The sequence below is a fragment of the Choristoneura fumiferana genome, chromosome 5 (genome assembly GCF_025370935.1).
Source record: "Choristoneura fumiferana chromosome 5, NRCan_CFum_1, whole genome shotgun sequence".
NCBI lineage: Eukaryota > Metazoa > Arthropoda > Insecta > Lepidoptera > Tortricidae > Choristoneura > Choristoneura fumiferana.
The window spans coordinates 12,406,775-12,430,807 of record NC_133476.1 but is presented as its reverse complement, the minus strand read 5'-3'; the positions used below and the strand labels follow the sequence as shown (position 1 = coordinate 12,430,807).

At 37.0% G+C, this 24,033-nt stretch overlaps 1 protein-coding gene across 2 annotated transcripts; it reads left to right on the top strand.

Moving 5' to 3' along the window:
• The first annotated feature begins 189 nt into the window (after positions 1 to 189).
• On the top strand, positions 190 to 16,910 carry r (carbamoyl-phosphate synthetase 2, aspartate transcarbamylase, and dihydroorotase rudimentary). 2 transcript variants are annotated; one of them, XM_074087951.1, is made up of 11 exons: positions 190 to 316; positions 1,008 to 1,127; positions 6,836 to 6,977; positions 7,945 to 8,218; positions 8,805 to 9,118; positions 9,237 to 12,378; positions 13,061 to 13,165; positions 13,505 to 13,753; positions 14,199 to 15,959; positions 16,059 to 16,442; positions 16,558 to 16,910. In XM_074087951.1, the coding sequence occupies exons 2-11, from the start codon at positions 1,010 to 1,012 to the stop codon at positions 16,762 to 16,764; spliced, it is 6,696 nt and encodes a 2,231-aa protein (XP_073944052.1). In that variant the 5' UTR covers positions 190 to 316; positions 1,008 to 1,009; the 3' UTR covers positions 16,765 to 16,910. The 2 variants fall into 2 exon arrangements, with proteins under 2 accessions (XP_073944052.1, XP_073944053.1); XM_074087952.1 differs by having other exon boundaries at positions 997 to 1,127.
• Positions 16,911 to 24,033: the final 7,123 nt, after the last annotated feature.

Sequence of the window (24,033 nt, the reverse complement as noted above, 5' to 3'; positions counted from 1 at the left end):
CAGAACTCTACTATACGACATTGCTCACAATTCACTTTCACAGTTAACTTCGCACTTAACCTTACGTGCGCACCTAACTTCCGAGTTAACATTGGCACCATTCAGGCCTATCACGCATGTGTAAGAGTGAGAGAAAATACGCTCTTGATCAGGAGCGAGTGAGAAGATTGAACTGGTTGGTAAACTGTGATAACGCTACGCGACAGCAGGAGCATCTCAGCCCGGCCTGTCGTTGTGGAGCACTCGACAGCGCCGGTCCGTTTCCTACCGGCTACGCAATTAAACACGTGGTGGACAAAACAAACCTATAAATTAAGTAAGTTACTTTATTTTATTTACATACTTTATGAACAAAGTAGTGCCTGTGTCATTTTAAATCATCGCTCTAGGTACTTTCTGCTTAAGTTTTCGCACATGTGGTGTGGTTGTGGACACCGCGAGGAATAAGATCCTTAGTAACAACGGGTCGCAAAATTCCCTGTTATGATGTTGTTAATTTTTGTGACTATCCTATACTTTAAATTAGCATTACTTGTAATAAAATTGATTTCTCAGTAGCTGTTCTGGCGATTTTGATGAACTTTTGTACTTATACAAAGTTTAGCGTTCTTAGTTGATCATGTTTTTATTTTTATTTTGTAATAAAAACAATATAAATACAAAAATGCTTACAACCAAATAGTTACAAGCGTGCTCAATAATAATAATATTTATTTAAAAATATGCATTTAATCTGGATAGATTGTAACGAGAAAAAATCATTTTTCTTGAAAAAAAAAATTGACTAGTAAATAAGTACCAAAAAAATAACAAAAAACCGAAAAATATGTAAAATCTTTTGATTGATTAAAAATACATATTTTAGGCCTACGTCGTTACTGGATAAACTTAGTTAAATAAAAGCAGTTTTTTATAAGATTGTATTGCAAAAATTATTAAGTGCTGTCTAATTAGTCTATGTGTTGTTTTACTAGCAAAAATGACGCTTACATACAGCGCGTTTACAGATATGCCGTACGAAGAGCTAACTTGCGAAGTGGGTCCTGTGTGCAGCCTGGTGCTCACAGATGGATCCGTCTTCCAGGGCAGGAGCTTCGGAGCGCAGCTGCCCGCAGAGGGAGAAGTTGGTAAGAGGATGTAACTAAAATACCAACATAAATAAACTGAGCAAATCCCTGTGCCATTCCATAAAAAAAACATTGAAGCTTCAACAATTCAACATGCTAATCAATCAAACTTTTAATTGTGACAACTCATTACTGGTACTCGTATAAGTATAATGAGAATTTCGAAGAAAGATTGCAGCTTCCTCGGACAAAGAATCAGCTTAGCTAAATATTCAAAGAATCGTTAATATATATTTTTATTTTTTTGTATTTTTTACTTAAGATTTTTTATTATTATTTGGCCTTTTATAGTCAACAAGTTAAATACTTTCAAAAATACCGGTGCAATTTTATATAAATATCCTTTATAGAGTCTCGGCGTGTCTTTGTAGCACAAAGGCCTCTTCAAGTCCAGCTTTGTCCACTCTTTTCTAATTTGTAGCTGTTCACTGCCACAATGGACCTCCTAATTTTTTTTGTCGGAATGTAATTTTTTTCGCATTTCCTTTTTCTTTGGAATCTAGGAGTCGATACTGTTGCGGGTTTTGTCCTTTTATTTTTGTTTTTTCTGTGCGTATGTCCTATCCACCGCCACTTAAGAGTTTTTTCACCTCAGCACCTCAAACAGGCAGGTTTTGCTATGAGAAATCAGTGAGCAAAATCGCATTTTGCTCACTCCGTGAGACAAAGTAACTTTTTAATTATTTTTTTTAAATGCTGAGTACAGTGTTGGGTCTACTCACTGAATTCCAAATATTTGAACTTTACTTTGATCTGTCATTTCACTTCAACTCGAAAAAAGCAAGAGATAGGATCAAATTTGTCGATTACAAACATAAATTAAATTTTTGGTATTAAAAATATATCGGAATATTTCCAAAATGTAAATTTTCCCGATCTTTTAATAAAGTATGCAACCTCGTTGCACGAAAGCCGCTTCTCTTGTTTTTTTTTATAAAAGAATTCCGTATACTGCCTCTACAGTATAATTATTATTTGTTAAATTGAATGTTTTTTTAACAAATCTATTTATGTTTATGTAATAGCAATCTTAATAAAAATCATATTTAAAGGTTTAATTGTTCAACCTTATCAATTACCCCGAGATGAGGCTTTTTGCAGTATTAAAAAATAAGTGTGACATTAGTACAAGAAGTTAAGATTGCATGTTATGAGTATGCGATTTGTATTGTAGCTACTGGACTCTTTTTATGGTTTTAAATGTAATTATTACATTTGATAGTAATCGGATTCTATTTAAAAAAATGTGTTTGTTTTGTAAACAGGTAGGTATATGTGGTTTTATTCTTATGTTACATTTAAATTATGTTCTCGCTGCTGAGGTGAAAAATTGTATGTGTCACACGAGACCAAAGTTTTTTTGCATCTCGTGTATTTCAATCCCTTGCTGATCTCAGGATTCTAACCTAGAATCACTCGCTAACGCTCGTGATTCAATTATAGAATCCTTCGCTTACTCGGGATTCAAAATCAACACTCGCAACAAAAAACAACTTTGCTCTCTTGTTGCACAAATAACTATTGTTTTCGTTAAGCAATTTTATTTGAAATTCCACGATAAACTTAGGTACTTAACAACGTAATATCTGCAACAGGCTTCGTGAACAAAACAAATTTGAAGGGCCCACGGAAAGAACATGCCTAGTCACCTTTTTTAAAAAATTAAGATTTTAATCTCAAAATGTAGTGCTCACTAAGTACTATGACTTACCACTGAATTAAATAATCTGAAACAATATAAAATCTATTTTGTTATATTTTAAATAAATGGTAACCATAGTAATTGTTCGTGATGAACCGCTATAACTCAAAAAGTTGCTTAGGTGACTAGACACGTCCTTTCCGTGGACCCTTCATTTTAGATTCGCAACATGCTTTGTCATTAGTTCATCGTTAAGTATATGTCTTCTATCTTTTGCCCTTTTTCTGTCTATTTTTGAATATCCTAGTATGCTCTCTTTGACATGTCATCAGTTTTTGGTCTTGTTTTTGTATAGGCATTTGCTCAAGTTTGACGTCCGTATGTTAGCATGGGTAGTATGCAGATGTTGTGTATTTCCTTTTCATTGTGACGTTACTCTGTTTGTTGATTTTTCATTAGGTACCTCTTGAAGCGTACAAATCTCTTCCGTGCATTTTAGCAACCCTTCCCTCCGTTTTAGTTTAGGATAGTTGTATATAAATACTTAGTTATTGAATTATATGTAATTGAACTATCAATATTAATATTTTTCTTAAGACTTATTACTGAGATTCTACCTTAAGTATTGTACTGCGCATTCATTATTTTATCCCCGATTGCCGGCCGGGGCAGATATTCATATGAATAATACGAATGTTTGTTCTCGGGTCTTGGATGTTTAATATGTATTTATCTATATAAGTTGTATGTTTATCCGTTGCCTAGTACCTACCCATAGTACATGCTTTGGTTAGTTTGGGGCTATCAATTGGTTTATAATATAACGTTTTAAACTTTCGTGATTTTTACTCATAGTCAAAATACCACAAACGGAGTGACGGCGTGACGGGGTGAGTCTACTCGTGACCAAAGCCACTGTAATGTTGCCGAAACGTCGAGGTAAATATTACTCGTGTGTGTGTTAGTGTGATAAGTCCCGTTTGTGGTATTTTGACTATCAATTGGTGTCAAGTGTCCCATGATATTTATTTATTTCCTTTTTACTCGACTGTTTAAATGTCGGGAATCCCGCGATCCTTCGTGCGAAAACGCATGCAATGTATGACCAGATTAGGCACGAATTTTAAAGGCAAAGAAGTTTGGAAGAAAGGAATGTTGTTATGGTAGGCAGGTATCAGGTTCGGGTACTCCTGTTTAAATTTTATAACAGCTCAGGTCACAAATACCACCTTCTCACTAATACCTATACCCTCCCTCTCCCACTCACCAATCCCCTCACTAATATGTATGTGTTTTTTTTATGGCAAAAAATGTATTTTTCTTTCTTTCTTTCAAAATATAATGATGAAACTGTAGGTGGTTAATTATTGTTCTTAAACTAAACAGGGACGTTATCCTTAGCCTAAGTTCCTCTCTTTCCTAGGCAATACTTGTGGTACCTAGTAGGTTCAGTACCTTGCGATAAAGATTGCACATCGGTCTTCGGAAAAAGACAATTCATCGTATTTATTAGTGACGTTTTATATCAAATAAATACTGCACCCAAACTGCACCTTTATATATACTTAATTAGTTTACGTCAAATTAATGACATGTAAATTTCGGATGTCTATAGAGAGCAGTTGAAACTATGTACTAGAAAAAGGATGCATATTATAGTTCCCTCTTTTTCCTGAAGATACCATCGTACAATTTAAAGTTTTGGGCGGTTTTAACAACTCTTTATTATATATTTTCACCTAAATGCGTCCGTACTCTATTGCACCATTCATCATCATCATCCTTCCGTGTCTTATCATGTAAACAAACACTTCTCGAAGACACTGTCACACTTTTTAGGGTTCCGTAGCCAAAACGGCAAAAACGGAACCCTTACAGTTTCGCCATGTCTGTCTGTCGGTCTGTCTGTCCGTCCGCGGCTTTACTCAGGGACTATCAATGCTAGAAAACTGTAATTTTTCACGAATACATATGTAAGTTAAACCGACAAAATGGTTTAATAAAAAAAATTAGTACCTCCCATAGACGAAAAGTGGGGGGTGATTTTTTTTCTCATCCAACCTTGTAGTGTGGGCTATCGTTGGATAGACCTTTTAAAACCATAACGAGTGTGCTAAAACGATTTTTCAATTCAGTGATTTATTTGCGAAATATTCAACTTTAAATCATAGTTCATTTCGTCCTAAGTAATTATAATTAGTGACCCTTTTAATCCACAACTGAGCACAACGAACAGTTTTTATTAACGTTAAGATGTCATGATGCAATTACCGCAAATCATCAATATCTTACTATTCATCAAATCAAAAAATCGTACAATAAAAAATTCAAAAACAATTTTTTTAGGTTACCTCCCATAGACGTAAAGTGGGGGTGATTTTTCTTATTCAACCCTATAGTGTGGGATATCGTTCGATAGGTATAAGAGGTTGCTAAAACAATTTTTCGATTCAGTGATTTGTTTGCGAAATATTCAACTTTAAAGTGCAAATTTTCATTAAAATCGAGCGTCCCCCCCTCTAAAATGTAAACCGGTGGGTGGAAAAATTTGAAAAAAAACAGGATGGTAGTAAGTATATCAAACTTTCAAGAAAAACTATAACGGCTAAGTTTGCTTGAGAATTATTAGTAGTTTATGAGTAAATAGCAGCCTAAGGTATAAAATATACCTAAACTTGAAAGATTCGTAATGGCTACGGAACCCTATTTTGGGCGTGTCCGACACGCTCTTGGCCGGTTTTTGTGATATTTCTGACAACTTGGCTTGCTTACGGATTTATTTATGTTAATAGCAAAATAATCGGTCACTTTTTATGTTTATTTTATCGACTTTTCCAATCACTAGTCATTGTCTATTATCACCTGTGACGTCACGTTTGTTTACATGATAAGACACGTAAGAATGAATAGACCTTAGTGTGTGACAATGCTCTACGCAGCCGAAATTAGCCGAGTCTCTTTTCAAAGACCGATGTGCAATCTTTACCGGGTAGGTACTGTAGGTAAATGTTGATTCTAAGCTTCGTGTGTGGGATACCCGATCATGTTACTTATACCACTGAATAAATTATTACAATGAAATCTATAATCTACATGCCTTCCACATAATACCTAATGTGCATTTTCAAGACCTGGTGAGCCTCGTAATGTACATCTCCATTTCTTTATTTTAATATATAATTAATTTTTGACCTTGGAGGCTTTTTACACCTCTGAAGATATTAAATGATATTGTAACGGATGACTCACGTCTTAAACCGAGTTTACCTCGACATGTTTCGGGCTATTTCGTAGCCCTTCTTCTCAGGAGCACGCGACTCGGCGGCTGCCGCAACACGCACACTACGCGCCACCGCTCTGCTCGCGCGACTCAACGTGACGTGACGTGATCGAGTTATCCGTTACAATATCATTTATTATGAGTGAGTCTCACGGTAATTTCATGTTCAAAACCTCTGAAGATCGAAGTTCCCAAAACGATCCCATAGAGCTTATGGGAACGGAAGCAATACCATGCCCTTGGTACCGCTCTGCTTTCAGAGCATGACATGAGTGCGTGTGAGCTAACTTTGGGGGCGGCAGACGTGAGCTTGCCTTCGGAATCCAAAAGCTTAATGGTTACTTGACCTGAAATGTATATTGCAGAACTAAATTATTATTATTATTATTTTAAAATTTATGACGGTGGAAGCATTCTACACTTCTACTGAACGTATAATAGTTAGTGTTTAGTTTTGTAACTAAGGGACCCCATACATCCCTGTATTATTATTATTTTTTGTATTTTTTTCTTTAATTGTATACTGTAGTTTCTAAGTATTTTATTTGTAATTATATTATTATGAAAAAATGACTTACTGCCAAATTTCATGCGGCCCATTTTTCTTGGCAATGATGGTCTTTCGGAAAGCGCTGGTAGTTTAAAAAATGACGTGTAAAAGTGTCCATTGCGGCCTATTTACTGAATAAATGATTTGAATTTGAATTTGAATGCAGCCAAAGGCTGAATCGGAGCGTGATTGGACCTACAGAACGATTTCAGACTAACAAATTATCCCTTATTTAGTATTCCAGACGGGGATGGTCGGATACCCAGAGTCGCTGACTGATCCATCGTATCACACACAGCTACTGGTGCTCACTTACCCCCTGGTGGGCAATTACGGAGTGCCAGACGAAGCTGAGCGCGATGAGCATGCCATTCCGCGGTAAGCACTGCCCTCAGTAACCCGACTCGGTTTTCCTACCCTACAAAAAAGGTGTTTCCGTTTACACTATCATTTTCTGCGGTTAAGAGTGAAATGATGAATGATTTGCAGTCGGCTATAGGCACATATCCCACAGATAATTATTGACTATCGGAATCGAAAAAGATGCTTAATATTCAAGTAATAGAAGTGATAGCATCATATAAATAGTAAATATTAAAGTGTTGTGCCCAAATTTGATAACGACCCGTCTACAATCGTCATTTACGTCATTTTTATCTAGTGGTAACCTATTTTGGCACAAATAGAATAAGTAACACTTCCTTTGTGGTGAACCACAATATTTAAAAAAGTTTGTTAGAAAAGTACGAGAAACGATAACGGCATCCTATCAAACTTAGGTAGATACAATTCAATTACAACTGCTATCTCTAAATTTGGTGAACTTTATGTTACCTACTAACTACAAGCATACTTAATTCTTTCGATAATTTCGATCTTCATTGTGACATTATGAAGTAAAATATGTGTAGTAAGAAGTGCAAATTATCGACCCAAGTCTTAAGTCTTTTGTGGTAGAAAATTCAATTGTGGTAAAAACTCTATTTATTTGTTCGTAATTTTACTCTATTAAATATTTGCATAGTTAATAAAATCTTCATTAAAAAAATCTCCAAATTAAATTGTGTAGCCTATGTTAAGAAATATATATATATACATACATATTACAACATTTATATCAAGTAGGTATTTTAGCCAGTGAAAAAGCTTACGTTTAAGTTTCTTGGTTGGTAGATACTTTATGCAGAACTTAGTTATCTGGATATCGAGTATCAATACCTCACCATTTTTTTTTCTCTACAATTCAGAATGTATATACGAGAATATATGCTTCCAAAATATACAGCGTTGGAACCTTGTAACTACTTCACTGCTTCTGTTATTTCTCATTTTACTTTCTTAATAGGTGGTTTGAATCAAGTCGTATATGGGCAGCAGGATTGATTGTTGGTGAAATAAGCAAACATGCGAGTCATTGGCGTGCTAAAAAATCCCTGGGGTCGTGGTTATCTGCTTACGGAGTGCCGGGCCTCTGTGACGTGGACACCAGGGCCTTGACCTGTCGCTTACGGGACGGAGTTACCCTGGGCCGTATAGTTCAAGGAGTCCTCCCATCTCGTCCGCTGCCTCCTGTATCTGATCCAAATACTAGAAACTTAGTTGCCGAAGTGTCTGTTAAGGTGTGTATCATTATTAGGGCTCTGTATCGAACGGGTTCAAACAAAGCCATATTGATGCTGTCGTTTACGTATCGTCTGTCCGTCTGTCCCACAAGTTTTACAGCCAAACGGTTAGGTTAGGTTCAATTATTTTATTAGGTGTTAAATTTTTCACAGTTTATGCATTTATTACATTGTCAAAAATATTTTTAAATGTTTTTAAGGGGGCTCGAAAAAAATTTTACCTATTCCATCAAGTGGGGTATCCTTGTAAAGCTCGTTAAGTAAATACATATAATATTTATAATTTTTTGTTTTAAAAAGATTGTAGAACAAAGAAATGACAAGCCACCAAAGTTGGCTTTTTTTATTTAAGTACAAAATATGGCTTCGAAAAGCAAAGATTTTTACAAAATTTTACTGCCACTGGCCTATGAACTTGGAATTTAGTCATAAATTTGAACGGAACCCTTGATGCGCTAGTCCGACTTACAGTTGGCCGGCTTTAAGTATGTAAGTTTTGCTGGAAATGTACTGCATTTACTACTTCTTACTTAGTGTGCAAATTGGCACTTGCATCAGTTAATGAAAAACAAATCATTTTCAGGAAGCAAAAGTTTACAATCCAAATGGCGATGTATCGATCATGGCTATAGATTGTGGGCTTAAAAACAATCAATTACGATGCTTGATCAAAAGAAATGCAAAAGTAACGGTAGTGCCATGGAATCATAAAATAGATCCCCAGAATTATGACGGATTGTTTATAAGCAATGGTCCTGGTGATCCAGAAATATGTAAACAAGTTGTGGACAATATTCGCCGAGTGATAAGTTCGACCAATACAAAACCAGTTTTTGGCATTTGCCTTGGACATCAGTTACTATCAACTGCTGTAGGATGTAACACTTTCAAAATGAGGTAATAGTTAATATGAATGAGATTTATAATTTTAATTTTATTCTAATCTTAACGATGTATTTTAACTTGCCTATTATGTTACAAAATTACTTTAGGTAACCATTCCAATATTTTACAGTTACGGAAACCGAGGACATAATTTGCCCTGCACACATAGTGGTACGGGAAGATGCTTTATGACATCACAGAACCACGGATTTGCCGTCGATGGCACCACTTTACCGAAAGACTGGAAAATCCTTTTTACAAATGAAAATGACAAAACAAATGAAGGTATTATACATGAGTCAAAGCCATTCTTCAGTGTGCAATTTCATCCTGAACACACAGCAGGCCCAACCGACTTAGAATGTCTGTTTGATATTTTTGTCGAGGCTGTAAAAGCCTACAAAACAAATGAAACATACATTATTGACAAGAGGATTACAGAAAAACTTACGTTTACTCCCACAGTAACTGAAAGACCGAAAAAAGTTCTTATTCTTGGTTCAGGGGGCTTGTCTATCGGCCAGGCCGGAGAATTTGATTACTCCGGATCGCAAGGAGTAAAAGCAATGCAAGAAGAAAAAATTCAGACTGTGTTAATAAATCCAAATATTGCTACCGTTCAAACCTCAAAAGGTTTAGCAGATAAAGTATATTTTCTCCCAATCACCCCTGAATACGTAGAACAAGTGATCAAAGCTGAACGGCCGACGGGGGTTTTACTTACGTTTGGAGGTCAAACTGCATTGAATTGTGGTGTTGAATTGCAAAAATCCAAAGTTTTTGAAAAATACAATGTTCAAGTTTTAGGAACACCAATACAATCTATAATTGATACAGAGGATAGAAAAATATTTGCAGAAAAAATTCATGCTATTGGTGAGAAAGTAGCTCCAAGTGCTGCAGTGTTTTCTGTTGATGAAGCTGTTAACGCTGCTCTTCAAATCGGATACCCAGTCATGGCTCGAGCCGCTTTTTCTCTGGGGGGGCTAGGTTCTGGTTTTGCAAATAATGAAGAAGAACTGAGAAACTTAGCTCATCAAGCTTTTTCACATTCTGACCAATTGATAATTGATAAATCACTAAAAGGTTGGAAGGAAGTCGAATACGAAGTCGTGAGAGATGCTTATGATAATTGTATAACTGTTTGTAACATGGAAAACGTTGATCCTCTTGGAATTCACACTGGGGAATCGATTGTTGTAGCACCAAGTCAAACTCTTTCGAATCGAGAGTACTACATGTTAAGAAATACTGCTTTGAAAGTTATAAGGCATTTCGGAATCGTTGGCGAGTGTAATATACAATACGCCCTCAATCCTAGTTCAGAACAATTCTACATCATAGAAGTGAATGCAAGGTTATCAAGAAGTTCAGCTTTGGCTAGCAAAGCTACCGGGTACCCCTTAGCATATGTTGCGGCAAAATTAGCCCTTAGTATACCACTTCCTGAAATAAAGAATTCAGTAACCGGTGTGACTACGGCCTGCTTTGAACCAAGTTTGGATTACTGCGTTGTTAAGATACCACGATGGGATTTGGCTAAATTCACAAGGGTTAGTACTAAAATAGGAAGCTCCATGAAGAGTGTTGGAGAAGTCATGTCCATTGGGAGAAATTTTGAAGAGGCCTTTCAAAAAGCATTGCGAATGGTAGACGAGAACGTTAATGGCTTTGATCCTAATATCAAAGAAGTAAATGAAAATGAGTTGAGTGAACCAACCGATAAACGTATGTTTGTCCTGGCTGCTGCCCTCAAAAAGAATTACACAGTTGAAAATCTTTACGAATTGACAAAAATTGACAGATGGTTCTTAGAGAAGTTTAAAAATATTATCAGCTATTACAATATTCTTGAAAATGTCAGTCACAGTTCAATAACAATAGACATACTAAAAAACGCAAAACAGATTGGATTTTCAGATAAACAAATAGCTAATGCTATAAAAAGTACCGAATTAGCAGTCAGAAAATTGAGAGAAGAACTTAAAATAACTCCAGTTGTTAAAAAGATTGATACTGTTGCTGCAGAGTGGCCGGCTTCGACCAACTACTTGTATTTAACGTACAATGGAACCAAGCACGATTTAGAATTTCCTGGAGGATTTGTTATGGTCTTGGGATCGGGCGTATACAGAATAGGAAGCTCTGTTGAATTTGATTGGTGCGCGGTAGGTTGTCTTAGGGAATTGCGCAACCAAGGTAGAAACACGATAATGGTCAATTATAATCCGGAAACTGTTAGTACTGATTACGATATGAGCGATCGGCTATATTTCGAGGAAATATCTTTTGAAGTGGTAATGGACATCTATAACATAGAACATCCTGACGGTGTTGTGTTGTCTATGGGAGGACAACTCCCGAATAACATTGCTATGGATTTGCATCGGCAGCAAGCGAAGATCTTAGGGACATCACCAGATATGATTGACAATGCTGAAAATAGATTTAAATTCTCTCGCATGCTCGACAGAAAAAATATATTACAACCACGGTGGAAAGAACTTACCGACCTCGAGTCTGCAACAAGTTTTTGCGATGAAGTTGGTTATCCGTGCTTGGTCAGACCCTCATATGTACTGAGTGGAGCAGCTATGAATGTGGCATATTCTAGTCAAGATTTAGAAGCTTACCTTAAGTCAGCTAGCAAAGTGAGTAAAGACCACCCAGTAGTGATTTCAAAATTTATAATGGACGCTAAGGAAATTGATGTCGATGTTGTTGCAGCAGACGGTATTATTGTATGTATGGCTGTATCTGAACACGTAGAAAATGCAGGTGTTCATTCTGGTGATGCCACGTTAGTAACACCACCACAAGATATAAATTCAGAAACATTAGATAAAATCAAAGGAATTGCTGGAATTATTGCCGAAACACTTGACGTTAGCGGCCCATTTAATATGCAATTGATAGCAAAAGATAACGAACTTAAAGTAATTGAATGTAATGTTCGAGTATCTCGATCATTCCCATTTGTTTCGAAAACACTGGACCATGATTTTGTTGCTGTTGCAACCAAAGTTATTTTAGGTTTACCCGTAGAGCCTGTTAACGTCATGGGAGGATGTGGAAAAGTGGGTGTAAAAGTGCCACAATTTTCATTTTCGAGACTGGCTGGTGCAGATGTGACATTAGGTGTTGAAATGGCATCAACGGGAGAGGTGGCTTGTTTCGGTGAAAACCGATATGAAGCTTATTTGAAATCAATGATGAGCACAGGCTTCAGGATACCAAGAAAAGCCATCTTATTGTCAGTTGGGTCATTTAAGGTAATATTGAGTTATTGTCTGTTTTTTTTGTCAGATAAGGGATTTAAGGTATACTTGGGGACATTAAAGGAGACAGAGTAATCCTTACTAATATTATAAACTAGCGATCCGCCCCGGCTTCACACGGGTACAATTTTCAAAACAAGGTCTCTAATCAAAGTCACTTCACAGTTTTCAGCTCCATTTCCCAAAAACTATACCCGTGCGAAGCCGGGGCGCATCGCTAGTATAGTAAATTACGTGCAGCAATAAAAACATAGTAGCCGTTGCGAAGTCATTCAGGGAGCACGTAAATACATATGTCCAAATCTTGCGCAACTTTATTAATAGTGCGATAGGAGAAACTTATAGAGTACATATAGGATAGATGTATCCCAGAAAATGGTTAATTATAGTTCCCAAGCGCGCTATAGACGAATAATTGGAAAGACAGAAAGAAAACATTTATTCGTGACAACATGGCTAGGAATGGATAACAATAAAAAAGTAGAAATAGTTTTGCATATCACGAAATGTTCCCAAATCAGCAATCTGCCGGTCTGGCGAACGGCGCTAGTCTTCCTTTTTTTGTGTGTGTGCGCTTTGGTTTTTTGCAGACGAAGTCGCAGGCAACAGATAGCCTAACATAATTATAATTACCAACAATTCCAGAAGTCCACTTATCCAACTTTTATGTTTTCAGCACAAAATGGAATTATTGCCCAGCGTTCAAACCTTACACAAAATGGGCTTTAAACTTTATGCCAGTATGGGCACCGGTGATTTTTATACTGAACACGGTGTAGAGGTACGTAAGAAATGATTACCTATTTTAAAATTATAAAATCTGCTGCTGTAGATCAGAGATAAGAAAATACATTTAAATCAAGGCTTTCTTTCTCCACCCTTTATATAAGTACAGTCAAGGGCAAAGATATCGACACGGCCCAAGTTACAAAAATATGTATACACGACTTTATACACTTAACATTAAGGCCGTGTATACATATCTTTGCCCTTGACTGTACCTTCTAGCGGATAATTTTGGTACGCACAACAAAGAAAATAGTTCAAGGCGAAGACTTAAAATTACAGGGCAAGATAATACCTTATACACAGCAAGTACATAAGTGTAAATGTTTCACAGGTTGAAAGTGTACAATGGACTTTCGATCACATTGGAGATCCAGAAGACGATCGCTCGGACGGAGAGCTCATGCATCTGGCAGATTTTATAGCGAGACGTCAATTAGACCTCGTTATCAATTTGCCAATGAGAGGGGGTGCGCGTCGCGTTTCCTCTTTTACCACACATGGGTATCGGACACGGCGATTGGCTGTTGATTATGCTGTGCCTCTGGTTACTGATGTTAAATGCGCAAAATTATTAGTACAGGTACGACATATTTACCCTGTTCTAAGTAATCAAATCTCAAATGGCTGCTTGCGCGGGCAAGATTAACACTAGAGATGTGCGAAGATGCGTTGCTAGGAATATGTTTTTCACTAACCAATAGAAACGCTTCATTTACCTCGCCTCGCGCCGCTCAGCTGTTTCCATCAGAGATGTGCTGTGCGAAGATGTGTAAAAGAAGCGTTTCTATTGGTTAAGAAAATCATACTTATCCCTCGCACATTATTGGTGGAAACGCTGCTAAAATCAGGTTTAGGGTTAACAGTTTTATACATTTTGACCCTACTTAACTTTTGGTCAACTGTTAACTTGGAGTTACAGAATTTAATTAACAAAACACAAACAAACAAAACAAAACTGCCTTTAGATATCTGTAAGTACATTATTTATTTTAACTCAGTAATTTAATCAAATCATAAAATTTCAGGCTATGCTAAAGTGCGGGGGCGTACCGGCTATGAAAACTCACACGGACTGCATGACATCACGTAATATAATTAAATTACCTGGTTTTATTGATGTCCACGTTCATGCCCGTGAACCCGGCGCAACATACAAAGAAGACTTTGCGTCCTGCACCGCAGCTGCGCTGGCTGGTGGAATCACGATGATTTGTGCTATGCCAAACACTAATCCCCCGGTCATTGATCGGGCATCCTATGACTACGCTTCTACGCTGACACGAGTGAGTGCACGTTGTGACTATGCTCTATTTATGGGCGCTTCCACCACCAACTGCGAAACAGCTGCGGAAATGGCACCCCAAGCCGCAGCCTTAAAAATGTATCTCAACGAAACATTTACAACTTTGAAATTGGATGACATGACTGTATGGCAACGCCATCTTCAAAACTGGCCTAAAAAAATGCCAATTTGTGCCCATGCGGAACGTGAAAAGACGGGAGCTATTATTTTAATGGCATCAATGCTTGATCGATCGATTCATATATGTCATGTAGCTCGCAAAGAAGAAATTTTGATTATTAAGGCCGCCAAAGAGAGAGGCCTCAAGGTCACTTGCGAAGTATGTCCTCATCACTTGTTTTTGAACACAGATGACATTGATCATATAGGTAAAGGGCGTGCAGAAGTACGACCAGTTCTTTGCAGCCCCGAAGACCAAGCAGAACTTTGGAAAAATATGGATATCATTGATGTGTTTGCTACTGATCATGCTCCACATTCTGTGGCAGAAAAAGACGCAGAAAAAGCTTTACCCGGCTTTCCAGGCCTTGAAACTATTTTACCTTTGCTATTAAATGCTGTACACGAAGGTCGTCTAACAATAGATGACATAATCAATAAATTTCACAGGAATCCAAGAAAAATATTCAATTTGCCTGAACAACCTAATACGTATGTAGAAGTTGATATGGATTTCGAATGGACTATTCCGGAAAGCATGGACTTCACGAAATCAAAATGGACTCCATTTGCCGGCATGCAAGTTTGCGGGTCGGTACACCGTGTCACTCTACGTGGTGAAATTGCTTACGTCGAAGGCCAAGTACTTGTGCCTCCAGGCTTTGGCCAAAATGTTCGTGACTGGCCTGCTCCTAAAAAACACACATTCCCTGTTTATGCTGTTGAAAAAGTTGAAAAAGAACTAAGCAGGCCTAATTCTGCTTTGGAATTTCATAATCCAGCAGACTTAACTCGACTAAGTGACCTTGAGGTTGATCAAATGGAACTTAAACCCGAAGGGAAATTAAATGTGCATTTTAATGAGGCATCTGCATTGAGAAGCGTGTCACCTCTACTTGGACAATCTATTACGAGACAAAGACACGACAGCTCATCATATTATAATCCCCCACAAGTATCTGTTTCTCAACGGCAAAGAAGTGATTTGTTCGGTAAAAGTATTCTGACAGTTGACTCATTCAGCAAAGAAACCCTTAATGACATATTTAATCTTGCACAATTTATGAAAACGAGCGTGAGTAAGGGCCGTTTCTTAGATGACGTGCTACGGGGAAAGGTTATGTCTTCAGTATTCTATGAAGTGAGCACTCGTACAAGTTGCAGTTTTGCTGCAGCCATGCAAAGACTCGGTGGCTCCGTGATTCATACAGATGCCACTAGTTCTTCAGCTAAAAAAGGAGAGACATTAGAAGACAGTGTCGCAGTATTGGCCAGTTATTCCGATGTCGTGGTACTACGTCATCCGGAACCAGGAGCAGTCGAGGTAAGCTATATGACTTTTCTAAATTCGAATTAAATATAAAATATTTGGAAATAATTAATGTTTAGTTTACAAAATAAACAATATCGTTATTATTTCCAGCGTGCCTCCCGACATTGCCGAAAACCTATTATCAATGCTGGTGATGGTGTAGGAGAGCATCCCACTCAAGCATTGTTGGACGTGTTCACTATTCGAGAAGAAATTGGTACAGTCAACGGCGTGACTATAACAATGGTCGGAGATCTTAAAAATGGTCGCACGGTTCACTCATTAGCTCGACTTCTAACACTGTACCAAGTTACGCTGCAATACGTTAGTCCGCCAGGCCTTGGAATGCCGAAACATATAACGGACTTTGTGGCATCAAAAGGAATACCACAAAAGGTGTTCGAACGTTTAGAAGATGTGTTAGCGGACACGCATGTTTTGTATATGACTAGAATACAGCGGGAGAGATTTGAAAGCCAAGAGGAGTACGAAAAGGTAAAAACAGTTAAACGCTACTTTGTTTGTTCTTAAAAGGGTCTTTTAGGCTCAAATTTTTAAAATTAGCTTTTTCTTTATTTAGCAGTCTAAAATATCATCCTCCAATTTGCAGGCAAGTGGTGTGCTTGTAGTTACGCCGCAGCTGATGACGCGTGCTCGCCGCCGCATGGTGGTGATGCACCCTCTCCCTCGCCTTGACGAGATCTCGGCAGACTTCGATTCCGACCCTCGTGCCGCTTACTTCCGACAAGCCGAGTACGGCATGTACGTGCGAATGGCCTTGCTCTCCATGGTAGCTGGAGTTAACCCCTTGGTGTGATATCCCCTGGTGCCTGATTCATTATCAGTCGTGGTCAAATGATGTAACTAAATACAAGGTGTTAGGTAATTAAATAGGTAACTGAAAACCAGAAAGTACTGTGCTCACAATTGAGAGCTGAATCAATTACAATATTTTTTAAATTAGGTTGTGTTTGCGTTTTTGAATCTAATCTTTATTGATAGAGCTATATTTCTAAAAAAATATATTGAAATAATACGATGTTATGGCATTTAAGATACTCAAAAAACTGTTTACGGTTTTGTGTTAGTGTGGCACTCTACGGGAGAAAATTTAAGTAATATTCCCTATTAAATGTTTTAGCGAGGTTGTTTACTATTTAGATAAGCCGTTTTGCTGTCAGTTTGATTTTCGTCTAACAACGTCGAAGCCTCCTTCCACTCGTCTCTGGCTTCGGTAAAATGTTGCCAGTCCGGCTGGAATCGCTCCAAGTCGTCCCGCCACCATCTTTTAGGCCTACCTCTGCTCCGGTGTCCGTGGCTTTGGAACCCAATCAGTGGTGATTTTGGCTCAGCGATCCGGATGCATCCGGCAGACATGACCTGCTGCCCAGTACCACTTGAGTTTGTCCCCACATTAACAATTCGGGTTTTGGAGCGCAGTTCAGCAACTAACTTAAAATTAAATCATATTTTTGCGGCATCTGAGGTTTTCAGGTTGTTTGATAAACCTTCGAATAGTGACTGCTACCAAGGCCGTGGCTTATTTGCTCTTCTGTGCAGCATTATGTCTAGAGAACAATTCATGAAAAACATACCTCAATGAAACCGACTTCGATGTATGACGCTCGCTAAAGTCCGTAAAGCCGCAATAGTCCGCACTGCCACTTCACTAGCTAGTTTTTAGGCGTATAAAATTCGTTATTATTTACACACAAAACTATTTACAATGTCTACAATCATAATTAATATTTATTTTACAAAACCGAGCACAACCGCAATAATATATATCCGCCGAGAGTTTTTTTTTGAAGTCTGGCTGACTGCCGCCTTTTTTTACGATCGAAGGCGCGCGGCAAAGGACTTGCGCCAATCAGCCACCGACAGCAAAGAGGATGCAAATCAAAAAATTGATCGCCATCCAAAATACTTGCACACAGGTCATTAATTAACACCTTGTATAATACTAGAAGTGTAAATTACTAGAAAAGTGTAACCGCTGATGGAAACTGTTTATTCTATATTGAAATTATAAAGATAATTTTATATGTCAAACATGAGTTCATATACAATTATTAAATTGATTATTTATATGTTCAATAATCTTATGTCCTGTCCTCCATGTCTGCCTTTTAGCATATAAATTTTTAGTTATGAATTTAAATAATTATACAATAAAAAATAGAAAATAATTAAATTAGAAATCAATATAACATTAATGTTAGGTCCCCCTTGTTTATATTTATTCCTGGCTCGCCCACCTTCGATCAAAAATTAGTAATAGATTATAGGTCCCATACAAAAACAAAGCGAAAAAGTGGCCGTGTTGCGTATACCTATAGCTATACCTGTTTTACCTCCTAAATTAACTTAAAATATACCTTAAGTCTGAGCAACAAAGATCCAAATAACAATAATTGTATAAAATACTTACGACGTTTCGTCACAAGACGAGCAAAAGCGTTCGATAAACAAAAGAACTTTCTTCTCTTTTAAAATATGGCTTTTCTGTTCTAATTAATAGGACAATTTCGCCAGTAAACTCTCAGGTAAACTCTCTTTGAGAAGGACGTTGTACGGTGATTGTAGTTTTTGCAACTTGATAGTAAAAATCCAGAAACCACGTGGAGACCACTTGCGCATTAAAAAATGTTAGACACGAGAGCAATATAGAATTTTGCGATCACTGTTCACTGTTAAGGTTAATCGCCGCATAAAACACTAAGTATCAAAATTATACTTCAACTAGCCAAAGAAACAGAAATAGCAAAATTAGATATTGTCTACATCCGCCATCTTTGAATGCTACAAATCGAATCCAAAAGAACTTTCAAAAGATGTCATTCTATTTTGGGAACAGGGTAATAATGGAATGTACTTATAGATAATTAACTAAATTAAGTTAACTAATTAATAAATGCATAATTGACAACATTTAAAAATTTCAACGTTTTCAAGTACCATGCTAAACTAACAAATAGCGCTGGAATTAATACGTTGCTAGATAAGTTATGGCATGAATTGCCAAATTAACTCTAAGTTTAGAAGAGGGGATACGGGTGTCAAAAAAATAATAATTGGTTTAATAATAACGGCTTAACCGATTTTGATAAAACGTGTCTAAGAACCATCGCTAGAAAACCTGCTTTCAAATTAAAAACACCGCATTTAAATCGGTTCACCCGTTTAAGAGCTACGTACGGTGCCACAGAGAGTCACACAGACAAACATAGCGGTCATACTTATAACACCCCTTTTTTGCGTCGGGGGTTAAAAAAACAACATAAATGTTTTACCAGATTTGACGTCATCGATTTTGTTTATACTCGTACCGCTGCTTGCACTGTATTTTGTTTGACGTTAATCTGCAATTAACGGCAATATTATAAATATCATACGGCTTGAGCTTGAAGATTTACGTCTTCTTTAATAATAAAGCTGGACTTAAGTGATAACTTCTCTGCTTCATCTCACCACACTTAATCTTATGTTATTTTAAACATTTATGTAACTTTACCTACAATTTTGGAATCGCCGTTTTCTGTTATCTACGCCTTTGGCTATTTCCAATTATGTCAAATTTATCAAAATTAATCGAACATTGCAAGTTTTAAACAAAAGCTTGTAAAATCGCTGTTTATGAGGCCAACTACTCCACAGGTCATTTTTAACATAATAATCCATTCACTAAATAACACTAAGAGTACTGGATACATTGCAGTTTCTTCTGTGAAAGGGGTTTCTGGCATCATTTCACCCGTTTTTAGCTACATTGTAAATTTTTCAGTTAAGTAACACTAATCAATGGATGGTGAAACAGCCCCTAAGAGTCATTTCCTGAAAAACTTCAAATCTCCGTTATAATTAGCCACTTAACCAAAACACGCTATAGGTAATATTTTTAATTATAGACCGATATCGTTAATCCCAGTTTTTTAGAAAATAATAGAAAAGTTATATAATCGTGTGACTTCCATAACAACATTTGACCCAGTTGAATTTGACCCACTTTCAGTTGTCGGATTAACTTGATATTTAGCATACATACTTACGTAAATCAGGTGACAATACAATACCAGATACTGATATCCTAGAAGTCCAGCCAGAATGGTCTCTACAGGACGGAACTCGTCAACGCTTAATGGCATTGAATTGAAATTTGGTACGGAAATGTAGCATGACAATGCAAATACAGTCAACAGAAAATACACTCAGCAAAAAAGCTTGTCTTAAAAATGATATTTTTAACATAAAACTTTCAAAGTTATTTATCAATGTACATTTTGAGCCTAATGAGTACCTATGTTTAACATTAGTACCTATTGTTATTATGTTTAATTAAATCTATAAAATAGTTATTAAGTTGATTTGCTATATCATTAGGGTCTGTACCTAGTAGGTACCTAGCTGTCTGATTATTTTTTATTAATACAATATTCTCCTTTGGATATTTGGCTTTAGTATAATTTATGTCATTCCATGTCGCCTTGCTTTTATTGACAGCGTCTTTATTTATATAGTACCTACTTAGTCGTTTTAAATGCTTTTTGAGTAAGTTTTATTATCTTTTTAAGTCGCATTTTAAAATTTGATGAGATGGCAAATTACACATGTAGTTCATATAATCTAAATCATGTGAAATATGTAATTAATATTCCTATTGGTTATTTGATAATTCTCAGGCAAAATGTAAACAAACGGAATGTATAAGTATTTTAAATATGAAGTTTGAGACAAAATAAATAATGATGCAATTGCGTCCGTAATGAAGTGTTAAAAACTTTTTGTTAATCCCTAGATTAATAAACATGGCACATAAAAAGTAAAAAATATTCAATAAGAAGCTGGCGACCGGACTCAAAATCCACATTTTAAATTATAGTTACGCTTTGCCCGTTCTGTAATTTCAAACCAAATTAATGGGTCAGTTACATTGGTCGATAACTCAGTCGATATACAGCGTGCGGTGACTCCCCGCATGCGGAATAATAACGACTAGTGAAACTCATAATAAGTCGATAACTCGGTCGATATACAGCGCGAAAACCAATGAAAACGTTTCCCCGAATGCGGGCCCAATGGCATGAGTTGGAAATCTACCGCACCCCACATGCGGGGCCTATAGACCAAAGAAAACGATTCCTCGAATGCGGGCCCTATGGCATGCGTTACAGAAATGCGGGCCCTATCGACCAATGTAACTGAGCCATAAATAAAAGTAAAGACAGGATTCTGCGAACAACAAAGTGACGCTGGGTTTTCACCTCTTGTCACTTGTATCATGCATTGTTTGCATTACCAGACTGCGGCGAAGCGAAGCCCAAAAGGCGGATTATCCTTTCGACCTGTATGTTGTATGTAGGTACTTATGTGTTTATATCTTTTCCTAAATCTGCTTGTCTACTTGTATACTACTCAACGGCTCAACCAATTTTTATACCTACCACCAATTGTGATAACACCATTGAAATATTTACTACAGTTATAATTATTACATTTAACAAATATAATAAATCCGAATATAGTGACTTCAACACTCGGGACCTATTAGAAATTCCCACATACCAAGTAGGTACCTAATTGGACCCGACTGTTGAACTCACTATTTTCCGCATGAGGGTTTATTATTTGTTTTATGTACTTATATGTGGTCATGAAACATTTCATTGGTTATTCAATATTAATACGGGCCTTGCCTAGTTTGTGAGTCAGGATTCAACTTATTTAATTGTACTATGTTTAACCTAAGTTGTCTTTTTCTTTGTAATTGATCATTCCTTTTTGTGCAATTTTGTCTTATTGAATAAAGATTTTATTATTATTATTATTATTATTATTATAACAGAGTTCAAGACTACTAGAAATGTGGCAACAAAAATAAAACATTAAATTAAAAAAATCAAAACCCGACTGTCTTAAAAACTAAAAGGAAGAAAATAAGTCTAGTGGGCTAGAACTCTCAAGTAGCTAATTTAAAGTTGAACAGTCGGGACCCGTTACCAACAATTTTTGAGCTATATAAGTAGTCACGATTTGAAGGGTCCCGACTGTTGAACTAGCTACTTGAGAGCTCTAGATCACTAGACTTATTTTCTTCCTTTTAGTTTTTAAAGCAGTCGGGTTTTTGTTTTTTTTTTAATTTAATGTTTTATTTTATACTTATTTGATATTTCTGTGAAAATGGTAGATTAAGGGGCTGTTTCACCATCCATCGATTAGTGTTAACTGGCGGTTAGGTGTGATGCCGTCTCTATTTGTTTTGTTCGAATAAACGGAGACGGCATCACATTTAACCGTCGGTTAACGCTAATCAATGGATGGTGAAACAGCCCCTAAAAGTATTATAACCCACCAGTCCTGGATTCGCCATTAGGGCGTATTATAGGGCGCGACCTAGGGGCGGCAGATTTTAGAGGACGCTCACTCAATTTCAGAGGAAGTCAAACAAGTACATGGGGCGGCAAAAATATTAAGTGACCTACACCCTACACCCATAAAAAAATTAAATCCGGCACTATAACCCATATATTTAGAATGGACTAATTATTAGCTTTCATTTGATAGGTACCCATATTTGTTACAATACAAAATAGGTATTTTTTTTATTTCTCCGCCATATGTTTTTTTCGCAGCCGCAGGCGAAATATTATATACATCCTATGTCACTCCGACAGTTATGACGAATCCAATGACGTCTCATATTTTATGTTAAAATCCGTCCAGCCGTCTAGGCTACAGCGAGGACCAAAGAAATAGACATACATAACATACCCATATACATACATACATACATAGATACGCTCGAATAACCCTCGTTCAGGCAGTCGGGTAAGTAAAAAGTTAGTAGCACGGCGAGGCATACTTTTTACCTTCGTCAAACACCGACCGTTGGCAGACCACCAGTACCTAGTCTTAATTTTTTAGGTAGGGTAGGGCGGGGCATGTCGAGCAAGCGGGTAAGTTGAGCATTCGAAATATCTCCAAAACTAAACACGCGACGTTGGAACATCAAATGGCGGAAAGTGAGGTCCGGGGGAGGAGAACACTTTCCGCCATTACCTGTTGCCACGCGACGTAGGAGTTGGTGACACGCGTCATTTGTTTTTTTAAGAGTTAAAAATTAAAGAGTTAACTGTGATATTTTACTGCTAAAATTTTGAAAACAGATGTTTCAGGCATCAAGTAAGCATAAGTACTTAGTAAATTTACGTGTCTATTGTGTTTTAATACGTATGTTGTCGTAGGTATTACCTACCAATTTTATTATAACCTAAGATTAAATTAAAAACGTGGCAGGGGGCTAGTTGGTCAGTTTTTGACGGGGCAAGTTGAGCATTACTAATTGAACTGATTACATGTTCGTTGCAAACTTAGATCAAATAAAAAGTTTTTATTTGATCTGAGGTTGCAAAGAAGTAACAAATCTTGTTTGTTGATCTCATTCTAGTATTATATTATGATAATAGTAAGTGTTAATTATCGAAAATACAAACTGAGACATGAATGCACAGAAAAACCAGAAAAAAAGACCAGCTAAGAGATTGCTTAGTAGCGACATCTCTTCGTCGTCGTCATCGTCTGGGTGAGCGGTTGGTTCCGAAAGAGTGTGACGTCTCTCGATGAGAGCGGAACATAGATGTCGCTAGTGCTGCTGCATAAGTAGCGTAGTAGAAATAAGCAACCTGAGATATGTATGTATAGGAAAAATTCGTGTCAAGATTCCTGTCCAGCGGTGGTGTAGGGGTTATAGCACGCAGCACGGATTGCTGAGGACCTGGGTTCGATTCCCAGCGCTGGTCTCTTTTTCTGGTTTTTCTGTGCATTCATGTCTCAGTTTGTATTTTCGATATGGTTTCACGGGATACCCGTAAAAGTAACAAATTTGGAGTTGAAATAAAAAATACAAAAAGACTCCAAAAAACCAATCATAAGTGTTAATTACATTATAATTTGAAGTTTACATTACTAGGTACCATGACAGGCAGTTCTTGAGTCCTAACTAATGAAATGAGATTCCGGGGTCAAAAACTCCGTTAAAATATGTGATTAAAAGACTGATTGTAGTTTCTTGGTAATAAAGAAATATAAG

Coding starts and splice junctions, on each gene's coding strand:
- r (XM_074087951.1), top strand. CDS start 1,010: ATGCCGTACGAAGAGCTAACTTGCGAAGTGGGTCCTGTGTGCAGCCTG. Junction 13,166..13,504: donor ATACTGAACACGGTGTAGAG/GTACGTAAGAAA, acceptor AATGTTTCACAG/GTTGAAAGTGTACAATGGAC. Junction 13,754..14,198: donor GCGCAAAATTATTAGTACAG/GTACGACATATT, acceptor ATAAAATTTCAG/GCTATGCTAAAGTGCGGGGG.